This window comes from Zingiber officinale, chromosome 4A (assembly GCF_018446385.1).
Source record: "Zingiber officinale cultivar Zhangliang chromosome 4A, Zo_v1.1, whole genome shotgun sequence".
Taxonomy (NCBI): Eukaryota; Viridiplantae; Streptophyta; class Magnoliopsida; order Zingiberales; family Zingiberaceae; genus Zingiber; species Zingiber officinale.
Genome location: NC_055992.1, coordinates 122,718,189 through 122,734,845, shown reverse-complemented (window position 1 = coordinate 122,734,845; position 16,657 = coordinate 122,718,189). Strand labels below are relative to the sequence as shown.

Here is a 16,657-nt window from a genome sequence, read left to right as displayed (position 1 = left end):
CCTAGAAATTTTCAAGTTTTTTCAATTAACCCCTATAAATTTTAAATACTTGCAATTTTCCCCAAATGCATTCGGAAAAATGTATCCTTGTCGTGCCCAAAATATATCTGCATGGTCAAACCTCAAAAAAGTCCATGACACATTTTTGGCCATATCTAATATGCGTATTTACGTATTATATCCATATTCGTATAGTATCCGTATCCGATACTTCCAAAATTAAAAAAAAAAGACTATCCACGCTACATAGCTCTCAACATAACTTAATATCAAATCCTTTAAGCATAACTAGTAGTCTAGCTTTGTCCACAAAGCATTCCAAACCCATTTATATGTGAATATATTTCATAATTATACATACAATCTTCTAAAAGAAAAGTCATTTATTGTAAACTATTATAAAAGTATTTAAAATAGAATTCCTACTATAAAGTCATCAGCGGGGATAGCTCAGTTGGGAGAGCGTCAGACTGAAGATCTGAAGGTCGTGTGTTTGATCCACAGTCATCGCATATCTCTCTTTTTTTTTTTTTTTCATTTTTGGGCGACGATCTGATGACGATAGAGCTGAAGAACGAGAAGCCCTTGACGGTGCTTTTTTTCCTTTTTCGTTGCTCTGGTGAGCCCCCTACTTTATACTAATGACTTTGCTTTAGCTTAAAATTAAATTACGTTAATATTATTTTTATTTTCACACCAAAAATACTTTCAAAGTTTATTAGTACTTTCCACAGATGCAAAATCAGACATTTAGAGTTCGAGACACCAAGTGTCCAATCAACCTTTGAGCCACCTAGATTTTCCTCCTCATGCCAAATGTCTGGTTCTTCATGACCCACTTGAACTTTTTCCACCTAGCTTCACTCACCAAGGTTTCCTTTTGTCTAGCTTCGCTCACTAGAATTTTCTAACTGCCTGACTTCACTCACCAGGATTTCCTTCTACCTAGCTCCGCTCACTAGGATTTTCCGATCGTCTGGTTTTACTCACCAGAACTTTCTATTTACCTTATTTCACTTACCAGGACTTTCCATCTGCCTGATTTCACTGACTAGGACTTTCCACACCAAGTGTTCGCTCCTCTATGACCCACTTAGTTTTTCTTCTTTTGCCAACCATCTAGTTGGTTTTGATCTTTACCTTCCTTAACCTTTAGTTAAAAGTTTCCAAGTCAAGTATTTAGTTAGCCTTGACCTATTTAACTGCTCTCCCGTATCAAACTAATTAACCTTTGACCAGTGGAGAATTGTTCCAACAATCTATCAAATGAACAATACCTACAATCTCCATATATTAATCAAATATCAAAACTCAAGTTTGAGTTAAACTAGCCAAATTTGAACTAGGGAGAATTGCACCAACCACGATGCCAAAGAAGCGATGAGAGGTAAGTAGTGTTGGTGCAACCCTAGGTCAAGGTTGACCTGGTTGACCCGACTCGAGGTGACTTGACTCGAGTTGTATTTTGATGTTTGACTTGGGAAGATTGTCGGTGCAACCTTAGGTCAAGGTTAACCTAGTTGAGTTGCATGTTGATGTTTGACACTCGTGAGAGAGTTCTATTCTTGATGTGAGACAAGAATAGATGGTTGGGAGATTAATGGGGCAACCGTAGGTCAAGGTTGACCTGGTTGACCTGATTCGGGAAAAAGTCCAAGTATGGAGACTTGGCAACGGAAAAGTCCAAGCAAGGAGCTAGAAAAGTCCAAGTATGGAGACTTGGCACTGGAAAAGTCCAAGCAGGGAGCTTGGCACGCGAAAAGTCCAAGTATGGAGACTTGGCACGGGAAAAGTCCAAGTATGGAGACTTGGCACTGGAAAAGTCCAAGTATGGAGACTTGGCACGGAAAAGTCCTAACTGGGATGTTAGGCAGTGTGGAAAGTCCTGGTGAGTGAAGCCAGGCAGTGGAAAGTCCAAACTGGGATGTTAGGCAGTTTGAAAGTCCTGGTGAGTGAAGTCAGGCAGTGAGAAAGTCCTAACTGGGATGTTAGGCAGTGTGAAAACCCTAGTGAGTGAAGCTAGGTGAAAGTCCTGGTGAGTGAAGCCGGGCAAGGAAAAATCCAGATAGATCAAGGGTGATCGGACATCTGGTGATGGGAAGTCCAAGTAGGTCATAGGAGTGACCGGATACTTGGCACGAAGAGGAAAGTCCAAGTGGGTCAAAGGGATTGACCGGACACTTGGTGGGGAGTCTTAGCAGGTCAAGGGAGTGACCGGATGCTAAGCATGATGTACCAATAGGTCAAGGTTGACCGGATATTGGTTTGAAAGGTTTGGAACTTGGTTTGGGCAAAAACCAAGCTCTGGATCGGTCTGCAGACCGATCCAGCGATACGTTTGTGTATCTGATCGATCTGGTGACCGATCAGATAACAAACAGAAGGCAAAGCGCAGTTCTGTGAGCTTACTGATCGGTCTGGGGACCGATCAGCATGAAGCCTGATCGGTCTGGGGACCGATCCAGCTGTGGCTCGATCGGCCCACAGACCGATCAGGAAACGAACAGAAAGTTGGGCAACTTTCTGTGGAGCAATCTGATCGGTCTAGGGACCGATCAGCCCAGGGCCTGATCGGTCCCCAGACCGATCAGAAGGGTTCTGGACCGATCAGGGTGGAGCCTGATCGGTCCACGATTCGACCGTTGAGTCACAACGGGTCGCTCCGTCTTCTCCGCTGGCTTCTGTCTTCGCTGTGCAGGTTCGCAGGTTATAAAAGGAGATCAAGGCTTTGGTGCAACTTCTTCTTCTTCCTTCTTTCTTCTCTTCTGCTGAAGATTTGTGGGCTGCGATAAGAGCTCTGTTGAGTTCCTTCCGAAAGCTTCGCGTGAGCTTCCCCGACTGGAACAGCTGCTGCTGCTTCATCCGGACTCCATCGACGAGAAAGCAAGATTGGTAGAGTGCTTGTGTATTCTTATTGTATTTCTTGCTTATTCTTTGTACTTGTACTCCTGTTTGCTGTTACAAACAAGTGTGGCGAGGTTTCTCCACCCAGAAGGAGTTTTTATTAGCCGGTTTTTCGGGGACTCATCCACCGACGGATTGATTGGGTTCGTCCACCTTACGGACACGCCGAGGAGTAGGAGCATCATCTCCGAACCTCGTACATCGCTGTGTTAAGGTTTGATATTCTTCCTTTCGTTTCTAGTTTATTTTTCCGCTGCGCTAACAAATTGTAGGAAGAAACGAGCGATTTGGGGCGGCTATTCACACCCCCCCTCTCTAGCCGAGTACGTAGGATCCTAACAAGTAGGATGAGATGCGAGCGAGAAAAGATTAAGGTTTAAGGTTTAAAAGCCCACAACCCAATTCATTTTTACTAATATTTTTTAATTAGTCATAGAAAATTTCAAGTTTTTTCAACTAACCCCTATAAATTTTAAATACTTGCAATTTTCCCCAAACACATTTGGAAAAACGTATCCTAGTCGTATCCTTTCCGTGTCCAAGACATATCCACATCGTGAATCTTCAAAAAAGTTCATGACACATTTTTGACCGTATCTGATATGCGTATTTACGTATTATATCCATATCCATATAGTATCTGTATTCGATACTTCAAAAATAAAAAATTTTAGACTATCCACGCTACATAACACTCAACACAACTAAATATCAAATCCTTTAAGCAGACCTGGTAGTCCAGCTTTGTCCACAATGTCCTTGTCCTTGTTTCTTAACTTGTGGCAGTTGTCTTTGACGTGCGCCTTTCTTCATTGCAGTAGTAGCATCTGATCGTCCTTTTCTTTCTACCCTACGGATGGTTAGTTTTACTTGATTTAAATAACTTTTTAAAATGCCTTACCATCATTACCATTTCCTCGTCGTCGAGAGAAGATTCCGACTCATGTTCGTCTCTTGTTACCTTGAGGGTGATGTTGTGCTTCGACTCCTTCGTACTTGCACATCTCGATTCATGCACTTCAAACGTCGAAAATAATTCTTCCAAGGTAATTGATTCTAAGTCCTTAGAGATATAAAAGACATCTACTAGTGATGCCCATTTCGTATTCCTAAGGAATGCATTGAGTGTGTACCTTAGCGAATGTCGGTTACTTACATTTTCACTAAGATTTGAAAGTCCGATGATGAGCTCCTTAATTCTCGAGTGAAGATGCGCAATCGTTTCATCTTCTTCAAATCGCATGTTGGTCAACTGGTTGCGAAGTAAGTCCCGTTTCGCGAGCTTAGCTTCAGACGCCTCTTCGTGTAGCTCAAGAAACTTCTCCCAAAGCTCCTTTGCTGAGTCGTAGTTGTTGATCCGGTTGACTTCTTGTGGCGAAAGGAACTCTACTTTGCCATTTGCCATGTACTCGACCTGCTTCTTTTTCGTCCACTGGTATTTGTCTTTGCCTTCCGATGCTATAAAATCGAACACCATTATTAAAAGTAGATCGAAATCAGTTTTGAAAAATACCTACATTCGCTTTTTCCAGCTAGCGAACTCTCCCTCGAACTTTGGTGGGTCTATGCTCGGTCCAGCCATTGATTCAGTGCTTCGTTCGGCGGTTAGTCCTCCTAAAGCATCCTACCTCTGATACCATTTGTTAGCCCTGGGTGGCCGGTTAGAGGGGGGTGAATAGCCCCTGCACAAATAAAACAAAATGCCCTTCTCAACATATAACTTAAATAAACACTTTCATAAATAATTAATTAAATAGAAAGACGAGACTCACAGGATTTACTTGGTTACAAGCGGGAAGGATGTTAATCCAAGAAAGTTGAAGCGCAAATAATCTCCTTCAGGCGGAGAAGCATCTTACAGCAATGATGTACAAAACATGAGAAACTAAACTAAACAAGAGAAGCGTACAAGTGTTGAATATCAAATTGCTTGTTGTTGTTAAGCTTCTGGACTAAGGTTGTATTTATAGCCTTGGTTGGGGCGCCTGGAAGGGTTCCAAGCCCCTTGAGTGGGATAAAAACTTATCCCCGATGTAACGGTCAAAATCTACATCATTGTGAATAAAAATAGGGTTCGGGGCACCAGGAGTCCGGGCGCCAGGAATGTTCCGAGCGCCCCCAGTCCGGGCACCCCGGAATGGTTGAGGCACCCCGGGTGGGAAAAGTCAACAATGTTGACTTTTTTCGCCCGGGTCTTCTGCTCCGGTTCCGTTCGCCTCGGTCTGAATCTTCCGCTCCGGTTCCGTTTACTTGGATGATGTAGGCCATCCGGAATAGGGTTGTGGCCGGCGATGGAGAGATGGTGGCGACGAGAGAGAGGAAGGGGGACGACTCTGAAGTGGCTCCGACGAGAGGCGAGGGGCGCTCGGAGGCTGGTCCGGTGATGGCAGTGGCGAGCATCGTGAGGAGGAGACAGAGAGGAGTATGGGTTGTGGCCGGCGATGGCTCCGGCTTCGGCGAGGTTCGAGAGAGGGAGGAAGGCGGAGGTGGTTCTGTCGTCGCGTCACACTTCCGGGCAAGAGGGAGATGAGAGAAGAGGAGGGGATGGAGGAAGGAGGGGAAGAGAAGAGAGCGGCCGGCGTCGTCACCGGCGAGGAGCCCGAGAGGGAGAAGCAGATGGCGGCGGCGCAAATCCACCCCCCCCCCCGAACGAAAACCCCTGCCCCTTTTTTCCGTGCATGCTACAGTGTCCCCTTAAAGCTAGCCTGCCAAAAGACCAAAATGCCCTCCTATCTCCACATAATAACCTCTTTGCCACATATCCATATCAGAGATCTCCTCCTCTTACAGTCCGACTTTGTTGGCAGGGGCTGCCGGCGGCTGGTGGCGCAGGCAAAGGTTGGAGGTTTTAACGAAAAAGGAGCTTCGTTCCCCTTTCTTGGTGTTGGCGACAGAAGAAAGAAAAGGGTAATTTTCGTTCATTCTCTAAAACAGAGAGGAATGAGAGAATTAAAACAAGCAGAAGAGAGAATAAGGGGTTAATTTGAAAGAGTGTCCTTTATTGTCTCGATAGTAGAGGATGGATTGATTGGGTATTAGAGACGGAAGTGGATTGAGAGAAAAAATGAAAAAGGATTTGTCGTTTATTGGATCTCCGTCTCAAGAAGTTGAGGGAAGATAAAAAGAGATACTCTAATAACATATAAAAAGGAGAATATGCAGAAAGTAAGAAACAATATAAGATTGCGTTTGGTTGGGGGTTATCCTTGATAACCTTAGTTATCCATCCAATGTTATTAATGAAAACCTTGTTTGGTTTAGGTAATTGATAATTCTCGAGTAATGTTTCATGTTCAACACGTTAGCAAAAGGAGCATGCAACCAGAAATCAGAAAACCTCATAAAATTAAGGTTTTTTTTATTCCGGAGTTAACGATTTTTTTATCAAAAATACCCTTCGATTAGAGAAAAATGTGAAATAAAAGAAAACATAAAGAAAAAAACATAAAAATTAAAATAAAAAACTTAAAAAAAAAGACATAAAAAATAAAAAATAGAAAATTTTAAAAATAATAAAAAACGTAAAAAATAAAAAAAATGAAAAAAAAAGCTTTAAAAAATTTTAAAATGTAAAAAAAATAAAATAAAATTTAAAAAGGAAAAATAAAAAAACATAAAAAATGAAAAATAGAAAACGTAAAAAAAATATAAAAAAAGAAAAACGATATATATATATATATAATATTATTATTTTTATTAAGATTTGTTTTATATATATATATATAATATTATTATTATTATTTTTATGTAAGATTTGTTTTATATATATATATATATATATATATATATATATATATATATATAATAATATTATTATTTTTATGTAAGATTTATTTTGTAACTAAGGATAATATTAAACTAAGTTATTTATTAAAATTTTCAAACAAATAAATTTTTATTACACTATATAAGTTGGACCAAATAACATTTAATTATATTTTATTTTTCATAATTTTAATTATATGATTACTTAGTAATTATTCATATGACTGAGGTTATATGATAACTTAAACTAATCGTATCTTAAATGTAATAATAAAATTTATTATTCTTTTATGGTACTTGAAGAAGTACTTAGTCAAGATCAATTAATAAATAAAATAAAATTATTTTAGTGTTTGCGTTCTATGGATGTCTAAGGCCTTCTCGACAATCTTGTCGAGGTCCTCCTTCAGCTTCTTCTCCCACTTCACCACCATCTGGTCGGCGAATACGACGCCGATGCCATCCCCAAAGCGTGCTTCCACGGATCGCCATCAGAATTCAGAAGCGAATCAACTTAGCAGATCAATCCCCAATCACTGGAGGACGAGGATTAGGATTAATCACGGTATATCTAAACGCCCAAACCCAATAGGGCTCCCACCATCGTAGCCGTGCCCGACATTTCTTCCCCCTCTCTCTAATTCTTCTCCTTTTGCGGCAAAGTTTGGGCCTTTTGGCGGCAGAACTGCTGCCGCCTGTTGGCCCAATTTGGAGCCCAACATTTCTTCTCTATCAAAATCGAGGAAATTCAAATTAAAAATTATATCATTTTTTTTAGAAAAAAAAAACTCATTCCTATTCTTCTCATTGACGTCAAGCAAGTTCAGATTTATTTATGACAATTCATAGAAATATACAGTTAGGTGACATAATCGAGTAGACAATATTGACTCAGTCTTTGTTCTTAGCCAAGGCATCATTTGACACAGATGTAATTAAATTGCAACCTTCATCACTTCTCCTCCTCTGCAAATCCTTCAGTCTGCAAGATGTGTAGATCAAGGATTTTGATCTCTACGTTCGTGATTTGTTTCTTAGCCGGCTTTCCTTCCTCGAGCTCTCTCTCGTTCAACTTCGCTAGCTTCCCAAACGATGTCTTCGTGTCCGATATCCTTCTCCAAGGCGATGCGGATAACGGCAATGGTGGCATCGAGCTCACCAAAGACACCTTAATCGGAACGGTCGCCGAGAGTGGGGGCAGAGCGAGCTACCAGAAGGATATCTTCCTCCTCTGGGACGCGCAAACCATGCAGCTGTCAGATTTCACTACTCGTTTTGTCTTCGACATCAGGCCTCAGGCACAGACTAATTTTACCGGCGACGGCCTCGCTTTCTTCTTGTCGGTGCCGATGCTCCATGTCCCCAACAATTCCTTAGGCGGCAGCCTGGGCCTCTTTACTTGGTCACCTCATCTTCCCACACCCCCGGAGAACACAACGGTGGCGGTGGAGTTCGATACATTCTCAAATGGCGAGATCGTTAATGACCCGGCTGGAAGCCACATCGGAATCGACATCAACTCAGTGAACTCGACGGTGACGGCAAGTTGGAGCAATTTTATGGGAAAGACGACCGGCAAGTTGGAGCAATTTTATGAAGGTTTTTTCACCGGCAAGTAAAAAATCGGACGTCTATAGCTTCGGGGTCGTGGCGCTAGAGATGACATCCGGTAAAAAGCAATTAATGGTAGAGGAGAATGGCACGGCCGAACTGGTTCAATCGGTTTGGGAGCTTTACGGGTGGAAAATTGTGGCAAAAAGGGTGAATTTGATCAGAGAAATGGAATGCTTGATGGTTGTGGGGTTATGGTGCGCTCATCCTGATCCAAAGTCGCGGCCGTCCATGAAACAAGCTATCAGTGCGCTCAACTTTGAGGTTCCGTTGCCGGAGCTTCCTCCGACGATGCCGGTGCCTACTTATAGTCCCACATTATCGATGCCTACTTATAGTTTCACATCGGATGCTCAAGTAAATTCTATAAATGGTACTAGGCTTAGTCTTACAGGAGGAAGATGATTCTCGAGGCGGCAGATGTGAGGCTAAAGGGTGCCCGGTGGTCGAGGCTGTGTTTGGATGCTCAAATGAATTCTAGAAATGATACAAGCTTTAGCTTTTTCAGTAGGAAGATGATTCTTGAGGCAGTGGGTGCGAGGCTACAGGGTGAATTTGCTCGGAGACAAATGGAATGCTTGATGGTTGTGGGGTGATCGGAGAGAAATGGAATGCTCGATGGTCGTGGGGTTATGGTACGCTCATCCCTGATCCAGAAGCACTGCCGTCCATGGGACAAGCTATCAGTGTGCTCAACTTTGAGGCTCCGTCGCCGGAACTTCCTCCGGCGATCTTCGAGTATTCCAATGAATTTTAGGACTGATACTAGAATAGAGATTCTGTTTGAATGAAAGAGGCTCAATAAGAGCATTTGCTTGCCCAACCAAATTAGGCTTTATGAAGGTTTCAAATCCAAAAGACAAAGCAACAAGGTGACAAGTGTTCTTGCAGTACCAAACACAAAAAGCACAAGTATCAGGAAGTGGGTGTTTGAAGTCGCCACTCTTCCCCTCACCCAATTTTTTCGACCGCCATCGCAGTTCGCAGACTCATCAAAATTGCAGCGGCGTTTGCTTCCTCAGAGTCGTAGTAATCTTGGTTCACCTCCGGAGGAGGAGCTTCCGGAGTGTTCGTGGCTGTGGCAGGTACCTTCTGGCAGTTCATGTAGTTGCTGATGTCGAAGTTGGTGACTGCGTTGGGGCCTCTGAACTGGATCGCCGCGCGGTCGTAAGCTCGGGCTGCATCCTCCTGTGAGCCTGAAATGAGATTTTAGGAGCTTGAGATGGTGTTTCAGAACGATTGACTGACAAGAGGAGGAAGATGAAGAAGAAGAAGAAAAAAGACGTATGAGGACTCACTGAAGGTTCCCAGATAGCGATTCTTGTTGCCAAAAACTCCAATTCTCGCCTCCCACCTCCCTTTGTGCTGGTGCCTGTCAAATTCCATTCATGTCATCAGTTTGTTTTCAGAGCACCGGCCTCAAATGGGAAAAATGTGCATGCTACAAAACGTATTCAGACTCGGCCAAAACATTAGATTTCAGCCATTAATTAGCTAAATAGCAGCTACAACTCTCTAACATTTTGGACTTATTTCTGAAAAGAAAAACAAAAAAAACCTTTTGTTCTAAAGATCAACTACTCCTCATTGACACGTTCTTCCAGATACAGACAGAAAATGAATATAAAATGGGAAGAATGAATGAATGAATGATTCAGATTTGAAACCAAAAGATAATTCTAAAGATACGATCCTTTTAAGGAACATATTTGATAATTAACCTGAACACCCCGCGGTACTTTGAAACGCCTCTTGAGAACCCATTGCTCCTGCGCCTGAGAGAAGCCACGTAATCCTCCTTCGACATCCTTTGCATCTCTTCGTAGTCCTTTCTGTACGTATCAAACTGGATCCAATATATGTATTATCTATCTATCTATCTATCTATAGATATCTAGCTATTATTTATCACAAAACAGAGTTAAATATCAGTGCATACAGGAAAATTCAGAGCTGTTTCAGGACCCCGATATTTGAGTGCAGCAAGATCATACGTCCTAGCAGCAGCTTCTTCATCACCAAAAGCCCCTTCACAGTGAACACCACCAATTCAAAGATGCATTTTTTAATTCTTCTTCTTTTTTGGTCATAAATGATCAAGGATGGAAATAAAAGCAGTTATGACTCTTGTAAGCAGCGATTTACCTAAATAAACTATGCCAATGCCGCAGGAGCCCCAACACACGTGCAGTTCGCGAGACAAAATCCAAGTGAGAAAGAGGAAAACAAATGCCATTAAAATTAAAGGGCAGAATAAATAACTAATCGGCGGCGATCATGTTCATTAAGTAAATCCCTTGAGTTGCCCTTGTAGTAACCGTGTCTTACCTTTCTTGTTCTGAAGGGGGTTCTTGTCCCATAGGCGAGCTTCAAACCTCCCAGTCCTTGTATGCCTATATATCGACCAGCTACAAATCAAAACACTACAAACAACTAGATTTTTCTTTGTTTTAAGTTTAATTGTTACCTGGTGACGCCTCTGAAAGAAGAGCTTCTCTTGCGTTTTCCGTTGTCCAAATTCTTCTTCTCCTCCTCCGAGTCGGAAGCTTTCTTGGTGAGCCTTGGCCTCCTGGATTTGGTCACTTGAAACACATTGGAGGGGGAGGAAGAGGAGGAGGAGGAGGAGGTGGTGGAAGGACAGCTTGCCATGGATTTGGAGATTTGGAAAAATTGGTTCGTGATCGACGAGCCAAGTTCTGAAATGCTTATATAGATAGGCAAAGGAATCAGTTTGTTTAGGTTTACAGTCTGACAATGGGTTTACAGTGACCAATCAAATTGAAGAGAGGAATCAAGTGGCTTCGCTTCGTGTCCTCGATGGTCACTACAGCAGGGCAAATCGAAAGCCAAGACACGCGTCAATGCGTCATGGTTTTTTTTCGTGTCGTGGATATTTTTTAATGACGTTTATTAAAAAAAATATAGTTATAAACATTTTATTTAAATTAATTAATTTTAAAAATAAAATATCAGAGATCACATATTTTATAAATAAATAAATATATTAACTTAATAAACATATTAATCAAAATTGTTTAATTTGTTTAACCGAAACTCCCAAGACCGCTATTGGGTAAAAAAAATAAATAAAAATATGTCTTTTCTATTTATATCCTTCTCTATTTTCTCATAAAATGATGATATTTTGTTTTTCTAAAAAATAAATATAAAAATTATTAATCAAATAATATTTTTTTCTTTTCTCATAAAATAAAAATAGAAAATAACTAAACCAAACACGGCCTCAACTTCCTCGTAGCAAAACAATGACGCCGTTGAGCTCTACAGTGGCAATGAAGATGGTTGCGACTTTCCTCATCCGCAAGCTCACGTCCTTGACGAGTTGGGACAAAGCAATGCCGCATTTAATATCAGGAGGCTCTCGAAATCTAACGTGGTCAATCGGACTTATTTGGTGGAGGTCGGCTAAGGATGAATAAAAATTTGATTAAATCAAATAAATCGGTTTAATTTATTTGAAAATTGAATTTTCTTTCCTTAAAAAAATGATTAATTTGTTTAAGTAGGTTTGATTTTATTTTTTAAATTTCTTATTCAATTAAATTGAATATATTAAATTAATCAAATGTTTGGATCAAATTAAAATTTTACCTCCTATTCTTAAGATCTGAATGTTATTTTAAAAAATATTTTTTTAAAAAAAATAATTAATTTAATTTTAAATCAAATTAATTAATTTTTTTATTCAGTCGATTTAATTGGTTTTAAAAAAATCATTTCGTTTAGATTAATTGATACGATTCAAATCGTTTTTAACCTACTACTCCCCCAACCGTGTTAACACGGTGGCGGCAAATCTCATTCCACGGGGTTATCTTGAGCGGTTAGTACGTAGAAGCTTGTCACTTAAGAGCGTGGGTTCAAATCGTGGGATAGTCAGGGCGTAATTCTCTGGTCCGTGTATCTCTTCCCACTACGCACTAACTTCTCCAGCTATCATGATTTACCTCCCTCGTGAAAATCTTAGGCGTAGTACGATAAAGACACTGGGGGCGAGCGATATTGCCTTTTAATTGCCACGGTGGCGGCGAATCTCTGGGAGCACCCAAGCGGCGCAAGGACAATCATCGAGGTCGGTGGACTCGGCCTCGTTGTGCACGTCATCGGACTAGTTTTCAAGGAGGAGGCGCAACAGAATGCCGCAAGCCATCGTATTCCACCTCTTGTCGATAGAGGAATACCGCGCGGAAATCGGGGATTTGCCAGAGGTGATTCCCTTTCTGGTGGAGTTGATGAGTGAAGGATCTTAAAGAAGAACGCCGTCGTTACAAATTTTCAGTGTATTTTGGAAGCAGGGGCGGTGCCACCACTAATGGCTCTTCTCTCCGGCCAAGAATAGGAGGCCTTGCTAACGAAGATGGCGGTGCTCGCAAAGGTCGCCGAGCAACACCGTCTCCTCTCCTTCCCTCTCCGCAGCAAAAAAGAAAATCTCTGTTCAAAGGTAACTGTGCTTCATCTCACAATTTATGATCTCCACTATCTTCAGTTCTTGTGGAAATGCACTTTTCAAGCCATGGAAATCTTGAACAACATGTATTTGCCATGAACTAATTATGGACCGTGGCCACTGATCCACCATCGTTACCCTCTAATAGCATGATTAAGACTTTTGTTGATCAAATTCTGAAGCCAACTGATGATGATTTCAAGGTCGGCCTCATATTTTTTTTTCCCCTTAATAATTCTTTCTTTTGTTGGTTTGATTAAGTTACTGATTTGGATAGTTTCTTTCTAGTGTAGCTGGTTTCCTTTGTTTTTGATAGGATATTGCTAATCTTTAATTGCAGCTATGAATTTTGCTTAAAAATTGCCTTGGCATGTCGGGGAGATCTTATCTTGATACCACGCATAAGAAATACCAATGCAGATTAAAAATCCTTCTTTTTTACATTTGCATATCACACCTATTTCTCTGTGTCTCACATCAGCTATACAATCACATCTTAGTGATTTTCTTTAATAAGCATTAAGTATATTGTTTATTCTCGTAAAAAATATGTTCTCTATAGAGTATATGGTGCCTAAGGCGAGTTGGAGAGTGTTTCTGGTGTTAATGGAAGGTCTAACGATGATGGAAAACTAATGCCATTCCATCAAGCTCAATGGTGCATGGACATCTGAAAGCCTTTGATAACTTGATCTGGAATATAATTAAATAATACTTCAACCATTGTTTTAATTTCTTTTTATGAATAGTTATGTTCCCTACATGTGTATCATTAGTTTATTTTTAGCGAATGTACTATATCTAGAAATATTCCAATAATTTCTAAATCACCATTTGTGCTGTGAGAAGACACAAGCATTGAGCAAGATATCCTGGTTTCTTATGCATAACGTAATTGTCCATTTGTGATCCTTATTGGTCTAAATTTGAATTGAATCAATTTTGCCAATTTTGTTTTGCATTGACTTAATTGAGACATTTAGAAAATAAGACGATGAAGGTTTCATATGGGGGATTTCTATTTTGATTTTCCATAGAAATGAATTTAGTTTATTGCCCTTGTTTAATGGGCATTATTTGGACATCTGCACTTGCATTGTGCAACTTGCTCGTTCTTTATCAATATGTTGATTTGCAGATCTTTTGACCTTATATATTATATGCTTTATCACACTTCTATATCCAAAATTTATCACCAGCAAGACAAGAATTAGTGGTGTTTTTTGGAAAAAAAATCAGATTGTTGTCCAGCCAACTCATTATATGGTTGCTCCTTTAGTTTGATAATCAGTTCAACCATGGAGTGATATCAATTTTCTTTATATATCAGAAAGCAATTTACTTCTATTTCTCTTGATAAATTTAGATTTCACATGCAAACTTAAAATTTTCTGTTGGATAAAACTTTTCCTAGCCCTGTTTCACATGCCAAACAATTATTTGATAAGTCAATGGCATTAAGATCCCTAATCCAACATTCATAATCACTTGAGGCGACACCACACAGTTTATCGAATTTAGAACTTCATGGTAGATCAACAATCAATAAAATGTCTCATTCTCCATATTTTAAGTCCATTCAGTGGCTAATATGGAAGTAGGTGTTGAAATACATAATAATGCAACTATTCACACAAAATTTTAGGCATTGGGACATTAAGTTTAGAGAGGGCTCTAATGAATAGAAACAAAGGTGAAGTTGTATTCTTTTTTCTTCATTTGATTTTTTCTGGTAATTTTTCCCATGAAATTAGTGATGCTATTGTTTTCTGTTAATGTTTGACAAAAGATCATGAAGTTGGCATGAAACTGAAAGTGGATTCTTATTTTGTTCTTGTTGCGAGTTATGATTTTTGTTTTTTAACCAAGTATGCTGTAATTTTCACATAATTCAGTAAATTGTTAATTTTCCATTGTTCATTAAAGGGTTCTTGCTGAAGCTGTGTTTATTCTTTTTATTCCTGTTTTGTTTTTAGATGACTGACTATACTCTTTTACAGAATCTAAAAAGGAAAAATCTAGGAATGCCATTTATAGATGTTGGAAGGGCTCTTGGTGAGAGATGGAAAAAAATTACCGGTGAGGCTTTGCATAGGAAGGTCTCAATTCTTTTTGGCATTTTTAGAGTTTTTATTTTACAAAACTGTGTTAGTTTTAAAATTTAATATTTTGAATGTATTTTATTAGTGTTTATCATTATTTTATTTGTAAATTTAACTCAAATACTTGCCAGATGAATACAAATTATCTATTATTGATTTAAATTGTATCTTCAAAATTATTTCTATGATGGATGAATTTTAATGATGTTGCATCATTGCATCAAAAGGTGAATCATCACCTTAGCAATCCTTCTAGGGCACCCCTATATATTCTGAAAGAGGGTAAATCATGAAAGACATTTATCTTAGTACATCAACCCTTTGCATGAGAGAGGTCAGATACAAGATATTTTTGAAGATATATTTACATTGGGAGGTTAGACACCTTAAGTAATTTATAATGACACTATTAAATGTCATTTGTAATAATTTATAAAGACATTAAAAATTATCACTAATATTTATTTAAAATATATAATCTTAATTTAACATTTACTTCACAATTAGTTTAGGTGACATTTAAATTTATCATTATCACGATAATAATATAAATGTCTTTAAAATATAATTCTTTCTTGACATTTTTGGGTCAGATATGATTAGACCCTTTTGGGTCACTTAGGACCAACTGGAAATTGACATGTACTGATCACATTTCATGTAATGTTCATACTACACATCTACATTTTAATTTATGTCATTAATGATATTGGTATTTTGATTACTATTGGGGCTTGTTACATGCATATATAGTAATTATGACCTCTTTAATGTTATACCAATGAAGTTAATGAACCAAATTATTTACGAGGGTATTCTGTACCCATAAAGTCTGATATCAACCAAAATTTTACTTGTATTTCACATACAACTCATATGTAGCTCAAGTGGGAGATTGTTGGTTATGATTTCTAATTGGTGGACTTAATTATAAGTTATATAGATAAATACAAACTAAACCCATTAAAGTGATTATAGAGTTTCAGGTTATTGAATGTGTGTTTAATGTGTAGAACCCTTAGCCCGATTTGATATCATTTATGGGCTAATAATATATTGAATTTCTCTATATATAGCATTGGTTCCCGAGAGTTTTGGATATCATCTTGACATATTCATTCGTTCCCCATTGATGAAGGTATTATGACGTCGTCAACCCTAAGCCCCTGAAAGACCTTCCTCTTCTTTCCGCTATATTTTCTTCAATAGGGATCAAGCCGACAACGTTAGGACAAGGACAATGACTCTTCAATCACGTTCATTATTGCTTTTGGTTTATGTTTTGATGTTATATGTTGTGTTCTCATTGAAATAAGGTCATGCTTTATTTGTATTCTCGGTTGCGAATCCCCCCCCTACCCTAGAATTCATGTAGCTAGGAGAATCCGTATTCTTTTATATAGGTCTTTTAAAGACCGCCACTACCACCCACGCGGTTAACGGTGTTGGGAGATTATTGGTGCAATCATCCTTAGGTCAAGGTTGACTAGTTTGACTAAGCTCAAGTAGATTCGAGCTTGAGTTTTGATGTTTGGATAATATGTGAGTATAAGTCAACTAGGTCAAGATTGACTAGATATTTGAGAAAGAAGTCAAGTATGTCATGGAGGATCGGATACTTGACTGGGAAGCTATAAATGGAGGTTACGTAATGCAAACTCCTAACTCAAAAGTTAGGCAAAGGTAAAATCCTAATTGGAGGTTAGGCATGGCAAAATTCTAACTTATGAGTTAGGCAAGGGTAAAGTCCTAATTGTGGTTAGGCAAAGGAAAATCCAAGTAGGTCAAGGAGGACCGCATATTAGTA

General features: G+C 39.2%; 1 protein-coding gene and 1 long non-coding RNA gene across 3 annotated transcripts; one reads left to right on the top strand and one right to left on the bottom strand.

Moving 5' to 3' along the window:
* Window positions 1-9,231: 9,231 nt before the first annotated feature.
* On the bottom strand, window positions 9,232-14,999 carry LOC121970884 (ethylene-responsive transcription factor WRI1-like). The gene is made up of 7 exons (XM_042521886.1): window positions 14,825-14,999; window positions 10,748-10,916; window positions 10,593-10,673; window positions 10,220-10,310; window positions 10,002-10,126; window positions 9,579-9,652; window positions 9,232-9,476 (listed from the first exon to the last, which is right to left on the bottom strand). Exons 1-7 carry the CDS (start codon window positions 14,865-14,867, stop codon window positions 9,232-9,234), a joined length of 828 nt encoding a protein of 275 aa, XP_042377820.1. The 5' UTR covers window positions 14,868-14,999.
* On the top strand, window positions 12,342-15,012 carry LOC121970885. Of its 2 annotated transcripts, XR_006109028.1 has the most exons (3): window positions 12,342-12,509; window positions 12,597-12,742; window positions 14,749-15,012. It is a non-coding gene; the product is annotated as an uncharacterized LOC121970885 (long non-coding RNA). The 2 variants fall into 2 exon arrangements; XR_006109027.1 differs by having other exon boundaries at window positions 12,342-12,742.
* The last annotated feature ends 1,645 nt before the right edge of the window (window positions 15,013-16,657 follow it).